Source organism: Oncorhynchus clarkii, chromosome 4, assembly GCF_045791955.1.
Source record: "Oncorhynchus clarkii lewisi isolate Uvic-CL-2024 chromosome 4, UVic_Ocla_1.0, whole genome shotgun sequence".
Classification (NCBI taxonomy): domain Eukaryota; kingdom Metazoa; phylum Chordata; class Actinopteri; order Salmoniformes; family Salmonidae; genus Oncorhynchus; species Oncorhynchus clarkii.
This window is the reverse complement of record NC_092150.1, coordinates 50113540-50130522: the sequence shown is the minus strand read 5'-3', so window position 1 is coordinate 50130522 and position 16983 is coordinate 50113540. Positions and strand designations below refer to the sequence as shown.

The window sequence follows — 16983 nt, the reverse complement described above, 5'->3', positions numbered from 1 at the left end:
AAATCACAGCTGAAATTGAGCAAATTCGGAATTTGTGAGTAATCGCAAGCAAATCCTGTGATTAACTCTATTACATTTTTTTATTGTTTGACAACCCTACTAGTTAGACTATTCTTACAACATCAAATAAAATGTACCTGTTTAGAAAGTCATTACTCACTATTGGTGTCTAAATTCAAGTTACAACATAACTATATCTCAGATTTTGTTAACACATATAATTCAATCACATGAAGTTGTGTAAGGAATTTTTTTTAGACCCTGATAGATCGGGGCCTTGTCTAGTGCAAATGCTGTTTATGTCAACGCAAGAGAATCAGCCTGTGAGATCACGCTGACAGGTGGGAGTGGATGGGGTTGAATCCAACACGCAGTGACTGGAAGTGTAAGTTAAATAGGGCTGGCACAAATACCTTATAACCTTATAAAGAGCGACCACCCCTAGAAAACAACTTCTCGTTTTGAAAACGGCCTATGTGCCATCAATATATGAGTCAGAAATATTTAATCTAGTGTCAACATTAACTACAAAGTGTGAAAATTCCATGACCATCACAGCCCTAAAGTTAAATGGGTGAGCCACCTTTTCATGACCAATCACACCCAGATGTGTCTCACCTATGAACTCTAATCCACTGTTACATCACATGGCGTCACAGCTCTTTTTAAACCACTACGGATTTCATGTAACAGCTCATAAAAAGAGGTATTCCTCCATCAGCTCCTGTTAGTGAGATGATTACATTAAATAAGACATTACACTGGAAGTCTCATCGGGCACACAATTATAAGGCCTGTTTATGCATCCAAAGCACAGATAGATTGTCTAAATTCTCTGAGTAAGCATCTAAAAAGCTGCTTTTTGACTGAGAGATGAACATTGGGCCTCGGTCTAGAAGCTCAATGGGACACAGGTCAGGCCTAGCTGGGGAACCCCTTTATTTATCCTGAGTTGTAAAATGAAATTGCTGATTGCTTTCATAAAAGAAATCCCCCTGAGCGCCAATTAAGACCCACACAACTCACCAACAGCTTCTTAATTGTTTAGATGTCAATACATTGGTATGCAATTTCATCTGGCGAGACTCAAATTGCAAGTGCTGCTCTTACGGCTCCAAATGACCCAATTTATTGTAAATTATAAGGTGCGCGCCATGCCGCCAGTGACACAATTTACCAATTAGCTCACCAGTATCTCTATGTGGCCGAACGTTGGCCTGCTGTTGCGTTATTTTATTAGTGCACAGCACAATACAAGAAAACCGTGCTAATACATTAACTGTAACACATAAGCAAATGGCCAAGTTCACCCCACATTTCAGGTGAATTCACAGCTTTCCAATCAACTCTATAATCTCATAATTTCCTGTACCTCTTAAATGTGGGCCATTCTACCATTCTATTCAGGTCTGCTCACAGGATGGATGGAAATGGGTGCTACATGTGTGCACATACCTAGAACACCATGAGAGAGAGGGGATTGAATGTATAAGGCACAGCCTCGCAGTGAGCCAAGGTGCTCTGCATGGTAACAGCGAAGGCCCCTCTCTACATGCTCCAGAGTTATCCCGGATCAGAGATCAAGGTGCTGAGGTAAAATGTGCAAAAGATGACACTGCTTGTTTTGACAAAACCAACCCCATGTCCTCGGCGTCCGAGTGGACATCACTTGAAAGGGAGAGCGTATTGATGTGGAAAATTGCCATTTTTATTCCTCCCACATTCTCTCTCTCTGGTGTGGACACACGTCGACGGGCCTGTCGCCTGTCTTACTGCGGCTGCTGATAGCGAGAGCCATTGTTCTCCATAGTCAATAGCCCCATGTCCCTGTAGATGAGCAGCACTGCCATGGGCCCTGTAAAAAATGCATCATTCCTACCTCCCTTCCTTGAAGTAATCACATAACCAGAATTGGTTGGATTGGGGGGAAAAATTGGGTGGCGAACTTGCTTTCACCTATCCAATCACTTATAGATCTGTGATTACCTGAAGGAAACAAGAATGGAAGGGTGGATTCTATTATTATGTATTATGATTTGAACAGGGACTGTGTCTGGCTTAGTCTGCTGGCCAGGATCAGCGTTAGACTTCAGCAAGCCAATCTGTTGCCCAGAGGCAGCGTTTCTATACTCCCGTTACTCTCCAGACTCACGTCCCTGCCAGTGCCGGCAGCGTCCACACCGCCTCCCCTCCTCTGCATTAGCAATGGAGGAATGAATTACCTCCGCAATCTGCACTGATGATAGGAGGAACATGCTAATTCAATGACGGATCCCCGGCCCCTGCGCGGCACCCGCTCTGAGGCTTTTTCCTCTCCCTCTCAGGATTCTGCTCACTTCTTCCTTCAAATGAGTCCATATCTTTTTATATTATTTCTGTATTCAGTCGTGATTCATCTGACAAGGGCTGTTCTAGCAGGCTCATTCCCAGATGTACTGTGATTTCACAATGTGTTTCCATTGGATCCTATTTATTAATATACAGTAGGGATGTCCCTGTGGTTGAAGATTTATAGGTTTTTCAATTCAAAAAATTCTAAATTCTGAGAAGTGTATTTTTTGATACACAGGGTTGGATGTCAGCTATTTCTCTAAAATGTGATCGATTTTAAGTTTTTCCCTCCACACATTCCCAAACGGTGCTATTATTGCACTCATTGTAAGACATGGAACAATTTGTGCACTTCCAAGCATCCACATGTATGATATGTTGTATTCCAACACTGAAGGTAATACGTTTTAACAGTTTGGGTTACATCATGTTGAACTAGACATGTGTACTACTGTGTCATATAGTCCAAACAAACTACTGCAAAATGATGTGTGATGACAGCATATGTGGGCAACCCTCAGCCATGGGTTACGTTTCACAATGTCACAGAGTTGTTTTACATAAGAGGATGATTACTGTTTCTCTGAGGTATGGCTGAAAGGATCAGCTCAGTCTCATGTTTGATTAGGGTTTAAACAATGCATATTGAAGTCACTATTATTATTGAGACATCTATACAGTCCACTAACAGTTATTGTGCCTTTGAGAATATTTGTTCTGGGATTGGGCTGTGTGTGTGTGTGTGCATGTGCATGTGTGTGGATGGATGTTCTGCTGGGTGGTTTGTTTGCCTGCCTGTATGTCTGTGTCTGTCTGTGTGTTTGGGGATGTTCTGAAATAGACACCCAGTGTGTATGGCACCAAATGTAGGCTAGTTCTTTGCACTCTGAGTTAATGCTTGAAATGTGAGGCACGTACAGTAGAGAAAGCTGAGAGAAAAAAAAGCAGTCTCTAGTCTGGCAGCTGCTGTGTGTGTGTCTGCTCTCTGTACTTAAATGTATGTGTTCCATTCGAGACAACCTCTAACAGCTATTAGGTTTTGTTCGCTTAGACACAGACATGGACCTATAAACACAAGTACATTACTCTTAGGAAATACATCTTTAGGAATTGCATATATTGCTGATATCTCTAAAGCAAACAATGTTATTTATTTTTTTCATGTGTGTTATTGTTATGATAGGAGGATATTGGAATTTACTGCAGACATATTATCACAACAATCAGCAAGTATAATTTCCAGGTGGATCTTTCACTGAAAGCCCGGGGAAATTAATGAATACATAGGACGATGTTAATGTGTGCACTTTAGCAAAAATGTGACACTTGGTTGCAAGGATTGGTCATGAGGTTATCACTTCCATCTTTACAGCTCAGGTAAACGGAACCCTGTGCAGTTCACTGTAGCCGATAAGAGGTTAATTATTTTTTTCAAATTACTTTTGAAGTAGATGGCTTATTAGTTTATTTTCCTGGTATACTTTTCTTGGCCCTTTCACAAAGGCTGAACTTGGCTCCTTTTTGATCTGAGAAACAGGGTTTTAATTATTTGAGCCTCTGTTGACTTCTTCTGTTTGCTTGTACTGTTCTATTAGGAGCTGATTACCACCTGGGACCCATAATTCACAACTGATAAAAGCCTGTGTTTAAAGGACCCCTTTAGTTTTGCACCAGAAAGGCAGAGGGAGAATCTCAGAGGGAGATCTTTTCAGCAGTTTTATTTGACACAATGTTGTTGGTTTTTCTTCAGTGACAAACAATAGTTGGTACAAATTAAATGAAATACTATTTTACCTCTTATGTGCGAATTATCTGAAGCATTGGTCTCCCAAACCTTCCCTATAGGTTTTCCTCCCTTTTTTTCTCTCCAGATAAACAGCCCCTGATAACGTGTATGAAGCATTACTCATGTGAACAACCATGCGGTGCACATCGTAAGTGCGGCCATTAAGCATAATATAAACGACACACTCGCTGTCAGTTTTCATTTTTCAACTCCGCCAAGACTGGTGAGGCCTGGAGAAGTCCAATCTATGCTCGATGCAGCTCTGACAACACGAGACAGCACTTCCCCCCTCCTCTCCTCTCTCTCTCCTCTCCTTCCTCTCCTGGATTATTGTCATATCATCTCAGATGAAACCCATGCCCTATACCCAAAGTAGTAATAACCGAGCGATGAAAATATGTTTCCAGGCAAAAAGATGTGGGCGGCGATCACATAAAGAGGTTATGAATGTGTCCATGTTTGACAATTCTCAGCACTTTGGAGGATATCTCTACCTTACACTCATAACTCCATGACAGTTAATTGAAGGTCCCTCTTGGGCTTGAGTGCTAGACAGACATTAATTGGGGGGATCCTCTCTGGTTTCTCCAATCTGAGATAGATTTGCTTGAGTTGTAATCAAAATGAAATTGTACAGGAGCGATTCACAGGTGAACAAAACATGTATTTCATCTGCATATGTTACAGATGTGAGGCAGGAGGAATCTGCTGCCACAGCAGAACAAACAATAAATATAACCCATAAGAGTATGTATGTATTCCAAATGGCACACTATTCCCTATATGGTGCACTATTTTTGACCAGAGCCATTTGGGCCCAGGTCGAAAGAAGTGCACTATAAACATTTAGGACGAACCGCTGCCTATCCAAAGATAGCCATCACTGTATACTGCAAACCAGCATCAGCATGGTAGGAGTGTCCATTTGAATAACTGTTGCGTTAATTCTTCCCAGTTTTCATTTTATTAAAGGAATCTTCGGCATCAAGGTAATGAAATTATATAGCTCTTAGTATTACAGACCAACAAACTGTATCAACTTGAATAGCACAACATTTGAATAAGGGTGAGAGAAGCACAAACATTGTGTAGGCCTATTTGTATCCAACTTTATTAAAGAGATTCTCCGGTACTTTTGTATAGTTTTTAGCCAGTAGTTCAAAAAGTAGTGGTCACAAGCCAAAAGTGTACCCTGAAAATTGCGGACTATGTTTTGCATACGTGGAGATTTGTGCACCGAATCATTGCTCTCTCTCTCGTTCTGCTGTGGGTGCATCATGTGCCTTTTGCTCATATGGTGAGGGGGTGAAGCTCATTGGTTAAACTCTAATTGCTAGGGGACTGGCCCAAGTGGGGGAAAATTTAGAGAAAATGGCGTAGCACAGTTTCCAGAAAAACAGTTACTTTCAAATGAAGGATTTCATAGCTAATTGAGGTAATTATGCTCATAGATCATGCATGTATGAATTACACATTGACATGTCCAGCCCAAAGCGGGAGGTTTCAAAAATAATGTGTAGTTGCCAAAGTTCTGGAGCATCTTTAAGTTATGTGCAGTTTAATTCAAATGGTCATCAATTTCATAAGAAGGCTAATCTCTAATCCCTTTAGAAACCTGAATGCAAAACTCACAAATAGGATCATCAAGGGCCTTTTCCATAACAAGTGTCATCCATGTATACATATTTTTTAGGACTTGCATATTGGCAGCAATTCTGTTGAATTAACAAGGCAAAGTAACAGCACAGCCTTCTGAAACATTTGTTATTGCCTAAGTGAATTCATTTCCCTTTTTTTTGCGCTGCTCGTAAAACAATCCCCTGTTCTACAGAGCAAAAACCAGTGAGAATCAGCAAAACAGGAGCCTACATCAAACAAGAGATACTTTTGGTCATGTAGGGTATGTAGACACCTGCTCGTCAAACATCTCATTCCAAAATCATGGGAATTAATATGGAGTTGGTCACCCCTTTGCTGTTATAACAGCCTCCACTCTTCTGGGAAGGCTTTCCACTAGATGTTGGAACATTGCTGCAGTGACTTGCTTCCATTCAGGCGCAATAGCATTAGTGAGGTCAGGCACTGATGTCGCTTTGTGCACCGGGGCATTATGCTGAAACAGGAAAGGGCCTTCCCCAAACTGTTGCCACTAAGTTGGAAGCACAGAATAGTCTAGAATGTCATTGTATGCTGTAGCGTTAAGATGTTCCTTCACTGGAACTAAGGGGCAGGTAGCATTCTCCTGGCATCCGCCAAACCCAGATTCGTCCGGACTGCCAGATCGTGAAGCGTGAAGCGTCTCCACTGCTCCAGAGTCCAATGGCGGATGGGTTTACACCACATCGGCATTGCGCATGATGATCTTAGGCTTGTGTGCGGTTGCTCGGTCATGGAAATCCATTTCATGAAGCTCCCAACGAACAGTTATTGTGCTTCCAGAGGCAGTTTTGAACTCGGTAGTGAGTGTTGCAACTAAGGACAGACAATTTTTACACGCTACGCATTTCAGCCCTCTGCAGTCCTGTCCTGTGAGTTTGTGTGGCCTTGGTTGCAACACTCACTACTGAGTTCCAAACTGCCTCTGGAAGCACAATAACTGTTCGCGGCTGAGCCGTTGTTGCTCCTAGATGTTTCCATTTCACAATAACAGCACTTACAGTTGACCAGGGAAGATCTAGCAGGACAGAAATTTTACGAACTGACTTGTTGGAAAGGTGGCATCCTATGATGGTGCCACGTTGGAAGTCAATGAGCTTTTCGGTAAGGCCATTCTACTGCCATTTCTACGGCGCCGACAGAGATGGCCGCCTCGCTTCGCGTTCTTAGGAAACTATGCAGTATTTCGTTTTTTTATGTATTATTTCTTACACTTTTACCCCAGGAAGTCTTATTACATACAGCTGGGAGGAACTATTGGATATAAGAGCAACGTCAACTTACCAACATTATGACCAGCAATACGACTTTCCCGAACCGGATCCACTGTTTGGTCCAGGACAATGGATCGGATCCCAGCAGGCGACCCAAAACCACGGCGCCGCGGAAGGGGCAGACGGAGCGGTCTTCTCTCCGTAGACGGGCACGTCGCCCACCACTCCCGAGTATACTACTAGCCAATATCAAGTCTCTTGACAACAAGGTAGACGAAATCCGAGCAAGGTTTGCCTTCCAGAGAGACATCAGAGATTGTAACCTTCTCTGTTTCACGGAAAAATGGCTCACTCTGTATACGTTATCAGAGTCAGTACAGCCACCTGGTTTCTTCACGCATCACGCCGACAGAAACAAGCATCTCTCTGGTAAGAAGAAGGGCGGAGGTGTATGCCTTATGATTAACGAGTCGTGGTGTGATCATAACAACATACAGGAACTCAAGTCCTTTTGTTCACCTGATCTAGAATTCCTTACAATCAAATGCCGACCGCATTATATACCTCGACGGCCCTGAAATAACTTATTTGGACTCTATGTAAACTGGAAACCACATATCCTGAGGCTGCATTTATTGTAGCTGGGTACTTTAACAAGGCTAATCTGAAAACAAGCCCCGCTAAATTTTATCAGCATATCGAATGCGCGACCTGGGCTGTGAAAATTCTGGATCATTGTTCAACTTCCGCGACGCATACAAAGCCCTCCCTCGCCTTCCTTTCGGCAAATCTGACAACAACTCAATTTTGTTGCTCCCAGCCTATAGACAAAAACTAAAACAGGAAACGCCCATGCTCAGGTCTGTTCAACGCTGGTACGACCAATCTGATTCCACGCTTCAAGATTGCTTCGATCACGTGGACTGGGATATGTTCCGGTTAGCGTTGAACAACAACATTGATGTATACGCTGATTCGGTTAGCGAGTTTATTAGTAAGTGCATCGGTGATGTTGTACCAACGGCGACAATTAAAACCTTCCCCAACCAGAAACCGTGGATTGATGGCAGCATTCGCGCAAAACTGAAAGCGCAAACCACTGCTTTTAATCAGGGCAAGGCGATCGGAAACATGACCGAATACAAACAGTGTAGCTATTCCCTCCACAAGGCAATCAAACAAGCTAAGTGTCAGTATAGAGACAAAGTAGAGTCGCAATTCAACGGCTCAGACACAAGAGGTATGTGGCAGGGTCTACAGTCAATCACGGACTACAAAAAGAAAACCTGCCTCGTCGCGGACCCGATTAGTTGCTCCCAGACAAACTAAACAACTTCTTTGCTCGCTTTGAGGACAATAAAGTGCCACCGACACAGCCCGCTACCAAAACCTGCAGACTCTCCTTCACCGCAGCCAATGTGAAGGAAACAATTAAACGTGTTAACCCTCGCAAGGCTGCCGCCCCAGACGGCATCCCTAGCCGCGTCCTCAGAGCATGCGCAGACCAGCTGGCTGGTGTGTTTACAGACATATTCAATCAATCCCTATCCCAATTTGCTTTTCTCACATGCTTCAAGATGACCACCATTGTTCCTGTACCCAAAAAGGCAAAGGTAACTGAACTAAATGACTATCGCCCTGTAGCACTCACTTCTATCATCACGATGTGCTTTGAGAGAGTAGTCAAGGATCATATCACCTCCATCCTACCTGACACCCTAGACCCACTCCAATTTGCTTACCGCCCCAATAGGTCCACAGACGACGCAATCACAATCACACTGCACACTGCCCTAACCCATCTGGCCAAGAGGAATACCTATGTAAGAATGTTGTTCATCGACGACAGCTCAGCATTTAACACCATAGTACCCTCCAAACTCGTCATTAAGCTCGAGACCCTGGGTCTCGACCCCGCCCTGTGCAACTGGGTCCTGGACTTCCTGACAGGCCGCCCCCAGGTGATGAGGGTAGGTATCAACATCTCCACCCCGCTGATCCTCAACACTGGGGCCCCACAAGGGTGGGTTCTCAGCCCTCTCCTGTACTTCCTGTTCACCCATGACTGCGTGGCCATGCATGCCTCCAACTCAATCATCAAGTTTACAGATGACACTACAGTGGTAGGCTTGATTACCAACAACGATGAGACGGCCTACAGGGAGGAGGTTGAGGGCCCTCGGAGTGTGGTGTCAGGAAAATAACCTCACACTCAACGTAAACAAAACAATGGAGATGATCGTGGACTTCAGGAAACAGCAGAGGGAGCACCCCCTTATCCACATAAACAGTTGTGGAGAAGGTGGAAAGTTTGAAGTTCCTCGGCGTATACATCACGGACAAACTGAAATGGTCCACCCACACAGACAGCGTGGTGAAGAAGGCTCAACAGCGCCTCTTCAACCTCAGGAGGCTGAAGAAATGTGTCTTGTCACCAAAAACATTCACAGACTTTTAAAAATGCACATTCGAGAGCATCCTGTCGGGCTGTATCACCGCCTGGTATGGCAACTGCTCCGCCCACAACCGCAAGGCTCTCCAGAGGGTAGTGAGGTCTGCACAACACATCACCGGGGGCAAACTACCTGCCCTCCAGGACACCTACACCACCCGATGTCACAGGAAGGCCAAAAGACCATCAAGGACAACATCCACCCGAGCCACTGCCTGTTCACCCCGCTATCATCCAGAAGGCGACGTCAGTACAAGTGCATCAAAGCTGGGACCGAGAGACTGAAAAACAGCTTCTATCTCAAGGCCATCAGAGTGTTAAGCAGCCATCACTAACATTGAGTGGCTGCTCCAACATACTGACTCAAATCTGCAGCCACTTTATTCATTAAAAATTGGATGTAATAAATGTATCACTCGTCACTTTAAACAATGCCACTTTATATAATGTTTACATACCCTACATTACTCACCTCATATGTATATTCTGTATTCTATACCATCTACTGCATCTTGCCTATGCCATTTGGCCATCGCTAATCCGTATATTTATATGTACATATTCTTATTAATTCCTTTACACTTGTGTGTATGTATAAGGTACTTATGAAATTGTTAGATTACTTGTTAGATATTGCTGCATGGTCGTAACTAGAAGCTCAAGCATTTCGCTACACTCACATTAACATCTGCTAACCATGTGTATGTGACCAATAAAATTTGATTTATGGACATTGTATGGCTGTGTGCTCGAATGTATACAGTTGTCAGCAACGGGCGTGGCCTAATCAACCAATTTGAATGGGTGTCCATGTACTTTTGTATATATTGTGTACCTAATGGAGAGATCTAGAGGAGAAAGAATGCTACTCAATTTTGGAGCTGGGACAATAAACCGAAAATTATCGACACCGTCCAATTATCCTCGACATTTTGCTGATATCGTTCATTATGATAATACGCCTTTAATAGAGAAATGTGAAGTTTAAAATGTTTGCTAATATGGGTGATTGTTGGGACAATTGATAGCTACAACATTCAATCTAGCACTAGTAGTTTGAAGGGTAATAAATACAAAATGTGCACAATATTATTCACTTATTGTTCTATGTATAGTTATCGTATTGATTCAGTCAATTTATCGTGATATGGATTTTTGTCTATTTTGCTCCACTCTACAGTCAGTTAGCCTCATGTAATTGCCTCACTGTTATTGTGCTGATAACCCACGCGACAGATTGTAGGAACAGACTTCAATTAGATGCAATTGGACGTCTTTTAGCAAAAGGGCAATTCCAAGGTAACGGAACTACGCTGAGCCTGCAGACAGGATAAGTGACATTAACTGGAGAGAGAAGAGGGGGAGGGGGGAAGAGTGAGTGGGAGGGGTTTTACAGACTGTTTTTACATTTGCTTTGACCACCAGATGACAGAAAGAGAAAGAAAACAGTTATGAGCTGAACATAACAGTATGCCAGCGGAAGGGAGGACTGTACAGGTGACCCAACTGTGGTTTATGACTATTATGATTGCCTATTGTAAGCAATTCAATTGCATCAATTCTGTTGCGAAGTGGTAACAGCATTAGGGAAAATCTGTAACATAATTTTTTGTTTTTAGTACATTTTTTGACCAGAAATCGAAGCCTTGGCTTATTTCTCATATTTAATATTAATGAAACATTTATATCTGCTTTAATTTCTCAAAAATCTAGGCCCTTAGCTTTCATTTGACACTAGATTTAACATGCTCCTGTGAACTTCAAATGTTGGTGCTTAAGGGTCCTTTTACATGGAAATGACCATAACTAGAGCAAGGAGTTAGAGTGCTGCATCAAGCCTGTACAAGGATCTGCTCTCTGAAGAGAGGTGTGGACATAATATCATTAGCTAACATGCTCAAGGAATGTATTTGAATCATAGCACTGCACATGCATCTTGATGTATTGGGGAGTGAACCCGTCATCTTCAATAACTCCAAACATCAAGGATTCATGTTGTGTTTTCACATCAATCTGACTTCTGTCCGAAGGAGGAAAAGATGTAAACATTTTCTCATCCAAACAGTATAGAGAGAACTTAAATCATTCATGGCTTTTCTCCAACTACCTCCTGGCCTAACATGATGTAAATACTGTTGATAATACACTTATTATGTGTCAAGCGATGTTCAACTAGTAGACCTGCATAATCTGCAGAGGTAGCTTGTCTACACGTGGCCAGTATATGTGAAATACAGGACTGAATAGTTATTTTCAGTAGTTTACCTGGGCTTTCAAATGATGCATATATATTACAGCCAACTTTACCATCAACCCCCGTATCAAAACATCCAGTCAGCTGAGAACTTCTCCATGTCACCATTTCAGGTCTGAGGTCTGTGTCTCAGTCAGGAAGCATCATGTAGAGGCAGTTACTGAAGCCAAGACTGGGGTGCTTTCCAAATGGCACCCTATTCTCTATATAGTGTATATAATTTTGACCAGGGCCTATAGGGCTCTGGTCAAATGTATTGAACTATGTTGGGAGTAGAGTGCCATTGCGGACCCGCTTGGGCTCCCGCTAGGCAGGAAGCGCATTGACTTGTCTCCAATGGTCAATAGAGACTAACTCGCAGCAGGTAGCAAGCTAACCAGCCAACCTCAAAGAGGGATCCCTTCAGCCTGGGCTGTGCTGAAGTCTTCCATCCACACCATAAGGGCGCTGCCAGGCACACTATTTCCATCAGCCCAGTCCCATTATCCAATTGAAGCGATAGATATGGTGGTGATGTCTGTCTTCCCTGCAAGCCTGGAAGCGAGAGCTTCGCACTCTCACTCAGTGAGCTCAGTAGTTGTTTAAGTGAATTTGCGTACATTTACAGGGATAAAACGGCAACAGCAAATACCCCTTTAAAGTCCTCCATGTTACGGACAACTTAATGGGATAATAAAAGGGATAAAATTCCTCGCACATCATTTTGTGTTCAAAATTGTATTATATTTCTAAACTCTCGCTTCAGTACCTTGAGATGTGAACAGATGTATAGCAAATGACTGGTTTATAGTTATCACCGTTTCACTTACAGGAAATACAGTTATAATAGTACTAGTATAACAAAATAAATGTCAGCCATAGGCCCTGTTGTAATACTTCAGAAATGTATAATTTCATCCCTGTTTCCTTGAGGTAAGCACAGATCTATAAGTGATGGATAGGTGTAAGCAAGGTCGCCAACCTATTGCTTTCAACAATCCAACCAATTCCGAGCTGTGATTACTTCAGAAGGCAAGGAGGGATGTATTTGAATGTGGTGTTTCCTTTTCACTCCTGACTGAAACTTATTGTTTTTGCCCTTGGCACATAACACATACCGGCTTTATCAAAATGTGGGGCGAGTAAGGAAAACAACCACCGAATGAATGTTCCGACAACAAAACGACACACACGGGCTCCTTGTTTCTCTGTCAAAATGTAATCAGCCGTGCCTCATAGTCTCTCAGGCAAGAGTGACTGCCAGGCAGGAAGATGTTACAGTAATTATTGTCTTGTTCGGTGCAGACTGAGTGCCTTGAATAAGATATAGTCCAGGGGAAAGCAAATATATTTGCACAAAGCACTCCCAGCTCCCCATTTGTGTGTAGCCACCATTGTGTGTAGCCAGCTTTGTACCAGGTGTGTTTTGAAAGAACGAGAACAGAAAGACTTGGGCGAGCTAAAATGAGACGACTTTATCATTTTCTCCCCAGCTCCACCTCTCTCCGAAGTGACCTCGGCGCCGGCTGAGCCTCTCCGAACGACAACCACCACAACAACCACCACAGCAGCACGCAACAAAGGCGTAGCAAACACCATGACCACAACAGGGCCCAAGGAGGGTAACAACAGAGGAGGGCCCAAACCCCCTCTGGAGGTTCCCCAGACCACCGCCCAGCCGCCTCTGGAGTCCTTCCCCCTACCAGAGCGCTTCTGTGAGACCACGGAAAAGAGGGACATCGTGTGGCCTCAGACCCAGAGGGGCATGTTAGTAGAGAGGCCTTGCCCCAAGGGGACCCGAGGTAAGCAGAGGGTTTACCTTAGGGCATTAGCTACTGTTTATCACCATGATGAGTGGTTGGAGAGATGAGATCGCTTGTGTGTTTTTGTTACCTGCACAGTATGTTATTGTTTCTGACAATCATTTATTGATAAATTCAGTTTGTGCAGGACTGTATAGGGAATCAACAAGATTTAGGATTTTTACAGTTGTGTAAATAATTCACTGCATTGTTATAGGTCAAAATAGTATTTGGCAATGTGTAGCCAGTGTGTTGAAGGGAACTGGCTCAGCTGTTACCCCAAGCTTGATTGAAGATGTTCAGGCCTTATTGGATTGTGTGTGAAATTGTGTTATCATTCAGGGTTCATTAGACGTTGGTGTAATTGGAACGGAAGGAAAAGTCTTATTATTACTTACTTTATAGTGAAACTGGCACTGGGAGAATATAGTCAGTATTTATGGTAAATTACCAGCTATTGATGTAAAGACAACAATTAAATGCAGTGTATGTAGGATTTTGGAGGTTAGGTTGGTTTAACACGATGAGGTATATGGCTAATATAACATGACATAATCCAATGTAGTTTCTAATACATATATCTTATATAACTGAGCTATTGTAAATTTATTTTCCTGACAGGCACCGCCTCTTATTTATGTGTACTTGCCACGGGGGCCTGGCACCCAAAGGGCCCTGATCTCAGCAACTGCACTTCCCACTGGGTCAACCAAGTAGCGCAGAAGGTATGTATGAGCTGTACTACCTCAATGTTTTGAGCTACAGTATACAGTCGGAAGTTTACATACACTTAGGTTGGAGTCATTAAAACTTGTTTTTCAACCACTCCACAAATGTATTGTTAACCAACTATAGTTTTGGCAAGTCGGTTAGGATATCTACTTCGTGCATGACACAAGTATTTTTCCAACAATGGTTTACAGAAAGTTTATTTTTACAGTGGCATAGAATTGTACATACACTAAGTTGACTGTGCCTTTAAACAGCTTGGAAAATTACAGAAAATTATGTCATGTCTTTAGAAGCTTCTGATAGGCTAATTGACATAATTTGAGTCAGTTGGAGTTGTACTTGTGGATGTATTTCAAGGCCTACCTTCAAACTCAGTGCCTCTTTGCTTGACATCATGGGAAAATCAAAAGAAATCAGCCAAGACCTCAGAAAAACATTGTAGACCTCTACAAGTCTGGTTCATCCTTGGGAGGAATTTCCAAATGCCTGAAGGTACCACGTTCATCTGTACAAACAATTGTACGCTATTATAAACACCATGGGACCACACAGCCGTTATACCGCTCAGGAAGGAGATGCGTTCTGTTTCCTAGAGATGAACGTACTTTGGTGTGAAAAGTGCAAATCAATCCCAGAACAACGGTTAAGGACCTTGTGAAGATGCTGGAGGAAACAGGTACAAATGTATCTATATCCACAGTAAAACGAGTCCTATATCGACATAACCTGAAAGGCCGCTCAGCAAGGAAGAAGCCACTGCTTAAAAACTGCCATAAAAAAGCCAGACTACGGTTTACAACTGCACATGGGGACAAAGATCATACTTTTTGGAGAAATGTCCTCTGGTCTGATGAATCAAAAATAGAACTGTTTGGCCGTAATGACCATCGTTATGTTTGGAGGAAATAGGGGGAGGCTTGCAAGCCGAAGAACAACATTCCAACAGTGAAGCACAGGGGTGGCAGCATCATGTTGTGGGGGTGCTTTGCTGCAGGAGGGACTGGTGCACTTCACAAAATAGATGGCATCATGAGGAAGGGAAATTATGGGGATATATTGAAGCAATGTCTCAAGACATCAGTCAGGCAGTTTAAGCTTGGGTCTTCCAAATGGACAATGACCCCAAGCATACTTCCAAAGTTGTGGCAAAATGGTTAAGGACAACAAAGTCAAGGTATTGAAGTGGTCATCACAAAACCCTGACCCCAGTCCTATAGAAAATGTGTGGGCAGAACTGAAAAAGCGTGTGCGAATAAGGAGGCCTACAAACCTGACTCAGTTACACCAGCTCTGTCTGGAGGATTGGGCCAAAATTCACCCAATTTATTGTGGGAATCTTGTGGAAGGCTACCCGAAACGTTTGACCCAAGTTAAACAATTTAAAGGCAATGCTACCAAATACTAATTGAGTGTATGTAAACTTCTGATGTGATCAATGTGATAAAATAAATAAAAGCTGAAATAAATCATTCAGTCTATTATTATTCTGACATTTCACATTCTTAAAATAAAGTGGTGATCCTAACTGACATAAAACAGGGAATTATTTACAAGGATTAAATGTCAGGAATTGTGAAAAACTGAGTTTAAATGTATTTGGCTAAGGTGTATGTAAACTTCTGACTTCAACTGTAAGTAAATGTACTAATTCCCTTAAAATACTGTAGGTACTGCGGTGCTTGAAGTGGAATGAAAATGGTGCCTGTAATCATTTTAATCTTACAGTAGTGGTGCTCATATTTTATAGTTGATAAGAGGTACCGGTAATCTCTACCAGTTTGAACTGGCTCAATTCAAGCACTGCGCTCTAATAATTGTATATTCCTCTTTCCCTTATATGGCACCTCTTTCCTTTCATCTTCCACCATTTATGATGATTAAAGACTCAAAATAGCCGCGGGCCATCCACTAGGTTGCGCTGTCTGCTGTTTGTTCTGATAAGTGACTCAGACATAGAATGTGTAGTAATTTAAGCACAACGGACGACCCTTCATCATTTTGTACTCTTGTGTTCACTTCCATCAAATGAGAAATACAGCACCCCGAGGAGTGTTATTAAGTGTAATTAGTCACCCATCTCTCCAGACTGGCGTTATATGGGGCAGCTCATCCTAGAATGACCTCACATCAGAACGGGAGGGAGAGAGCCTCATAGTCTGGTGGAATATTCCCTTATTCTGGTCCCAGATCTGTATGTGATTAAGCCAATAGCATAATAATCATATTCAGAGGACCACAAACAGATCTGGGTACAGTCCTTAGCAAAGTTGATACTACCAGCCATTTCTGCTGCCCATTTTAAAACATTGAAAGCCATAACAAATACCTTAGTATAAAGGTTTGTTCATGCTTATAACAAGTCTTAAGCCTATAACATGGCTGTAAGAATATCAAATTCAATAAAATTTCTAAAATCCCAAATAGCTAGCATTGCAGAGGCAAAAGCACAGAGGCCAGGAAAAACTCCCTAGAAGTAGCCTGAGAAAACACCTAGAGAGGAACCAGGTTCAGTGTTACAAATATATTTTTTATCGCTCCAGATCCGTAGTGGCGAGAATGCAGCTAACCTGGCCAACGAGCTGGCGAAGCACACCAAAGGACCCATCTTTGCCGGCGACGTGAGTTCATCAGTCCGACTGATGGAACAGCTGGTCGACATCCTGGATGCTCAGCTTCAGGAGCTGAGACCCAGCGAGAAAGACTCTGCGGGCCGCAGTTTTAACAAGGTAACTGATTTTCCACCCTTTCAAAATGGCTGCCACTTGACATCTTCATTC

General features: G+C 42.8%; 1 protein-coding gene across 2 annotated transcripts in view; it reads left to right on the top strand.

Annotated features, from left to right (window-relative positions):
- The window catches only part of LOC139406913 (adhesion G protein-coupled receptor L2a), a 197838-nt gene that overhangs the window by 145057 nt on the left and 35798 nt on the right, over positions 1 to 16983 (top strand). For both annotated transcript variants that reach the window (XM_071150072.1, XM_071150070.1), the window contains exons 6-8: positions 13166 to 13474; positions 14096 to 14199; positions 16747 to 16932. In XM_071150072.1, the coding sequence (XP_071006173.1) occupies positions 13166 to 13474; positions 14096 to 14199; positions 16747 to 16932 (599 nt within the window). The remainder of the gene's footprint in view (positions 1 to 13165; positions 13475 to 14095; positions 14200 to 16746; positions 16933 to 16983) is intronic.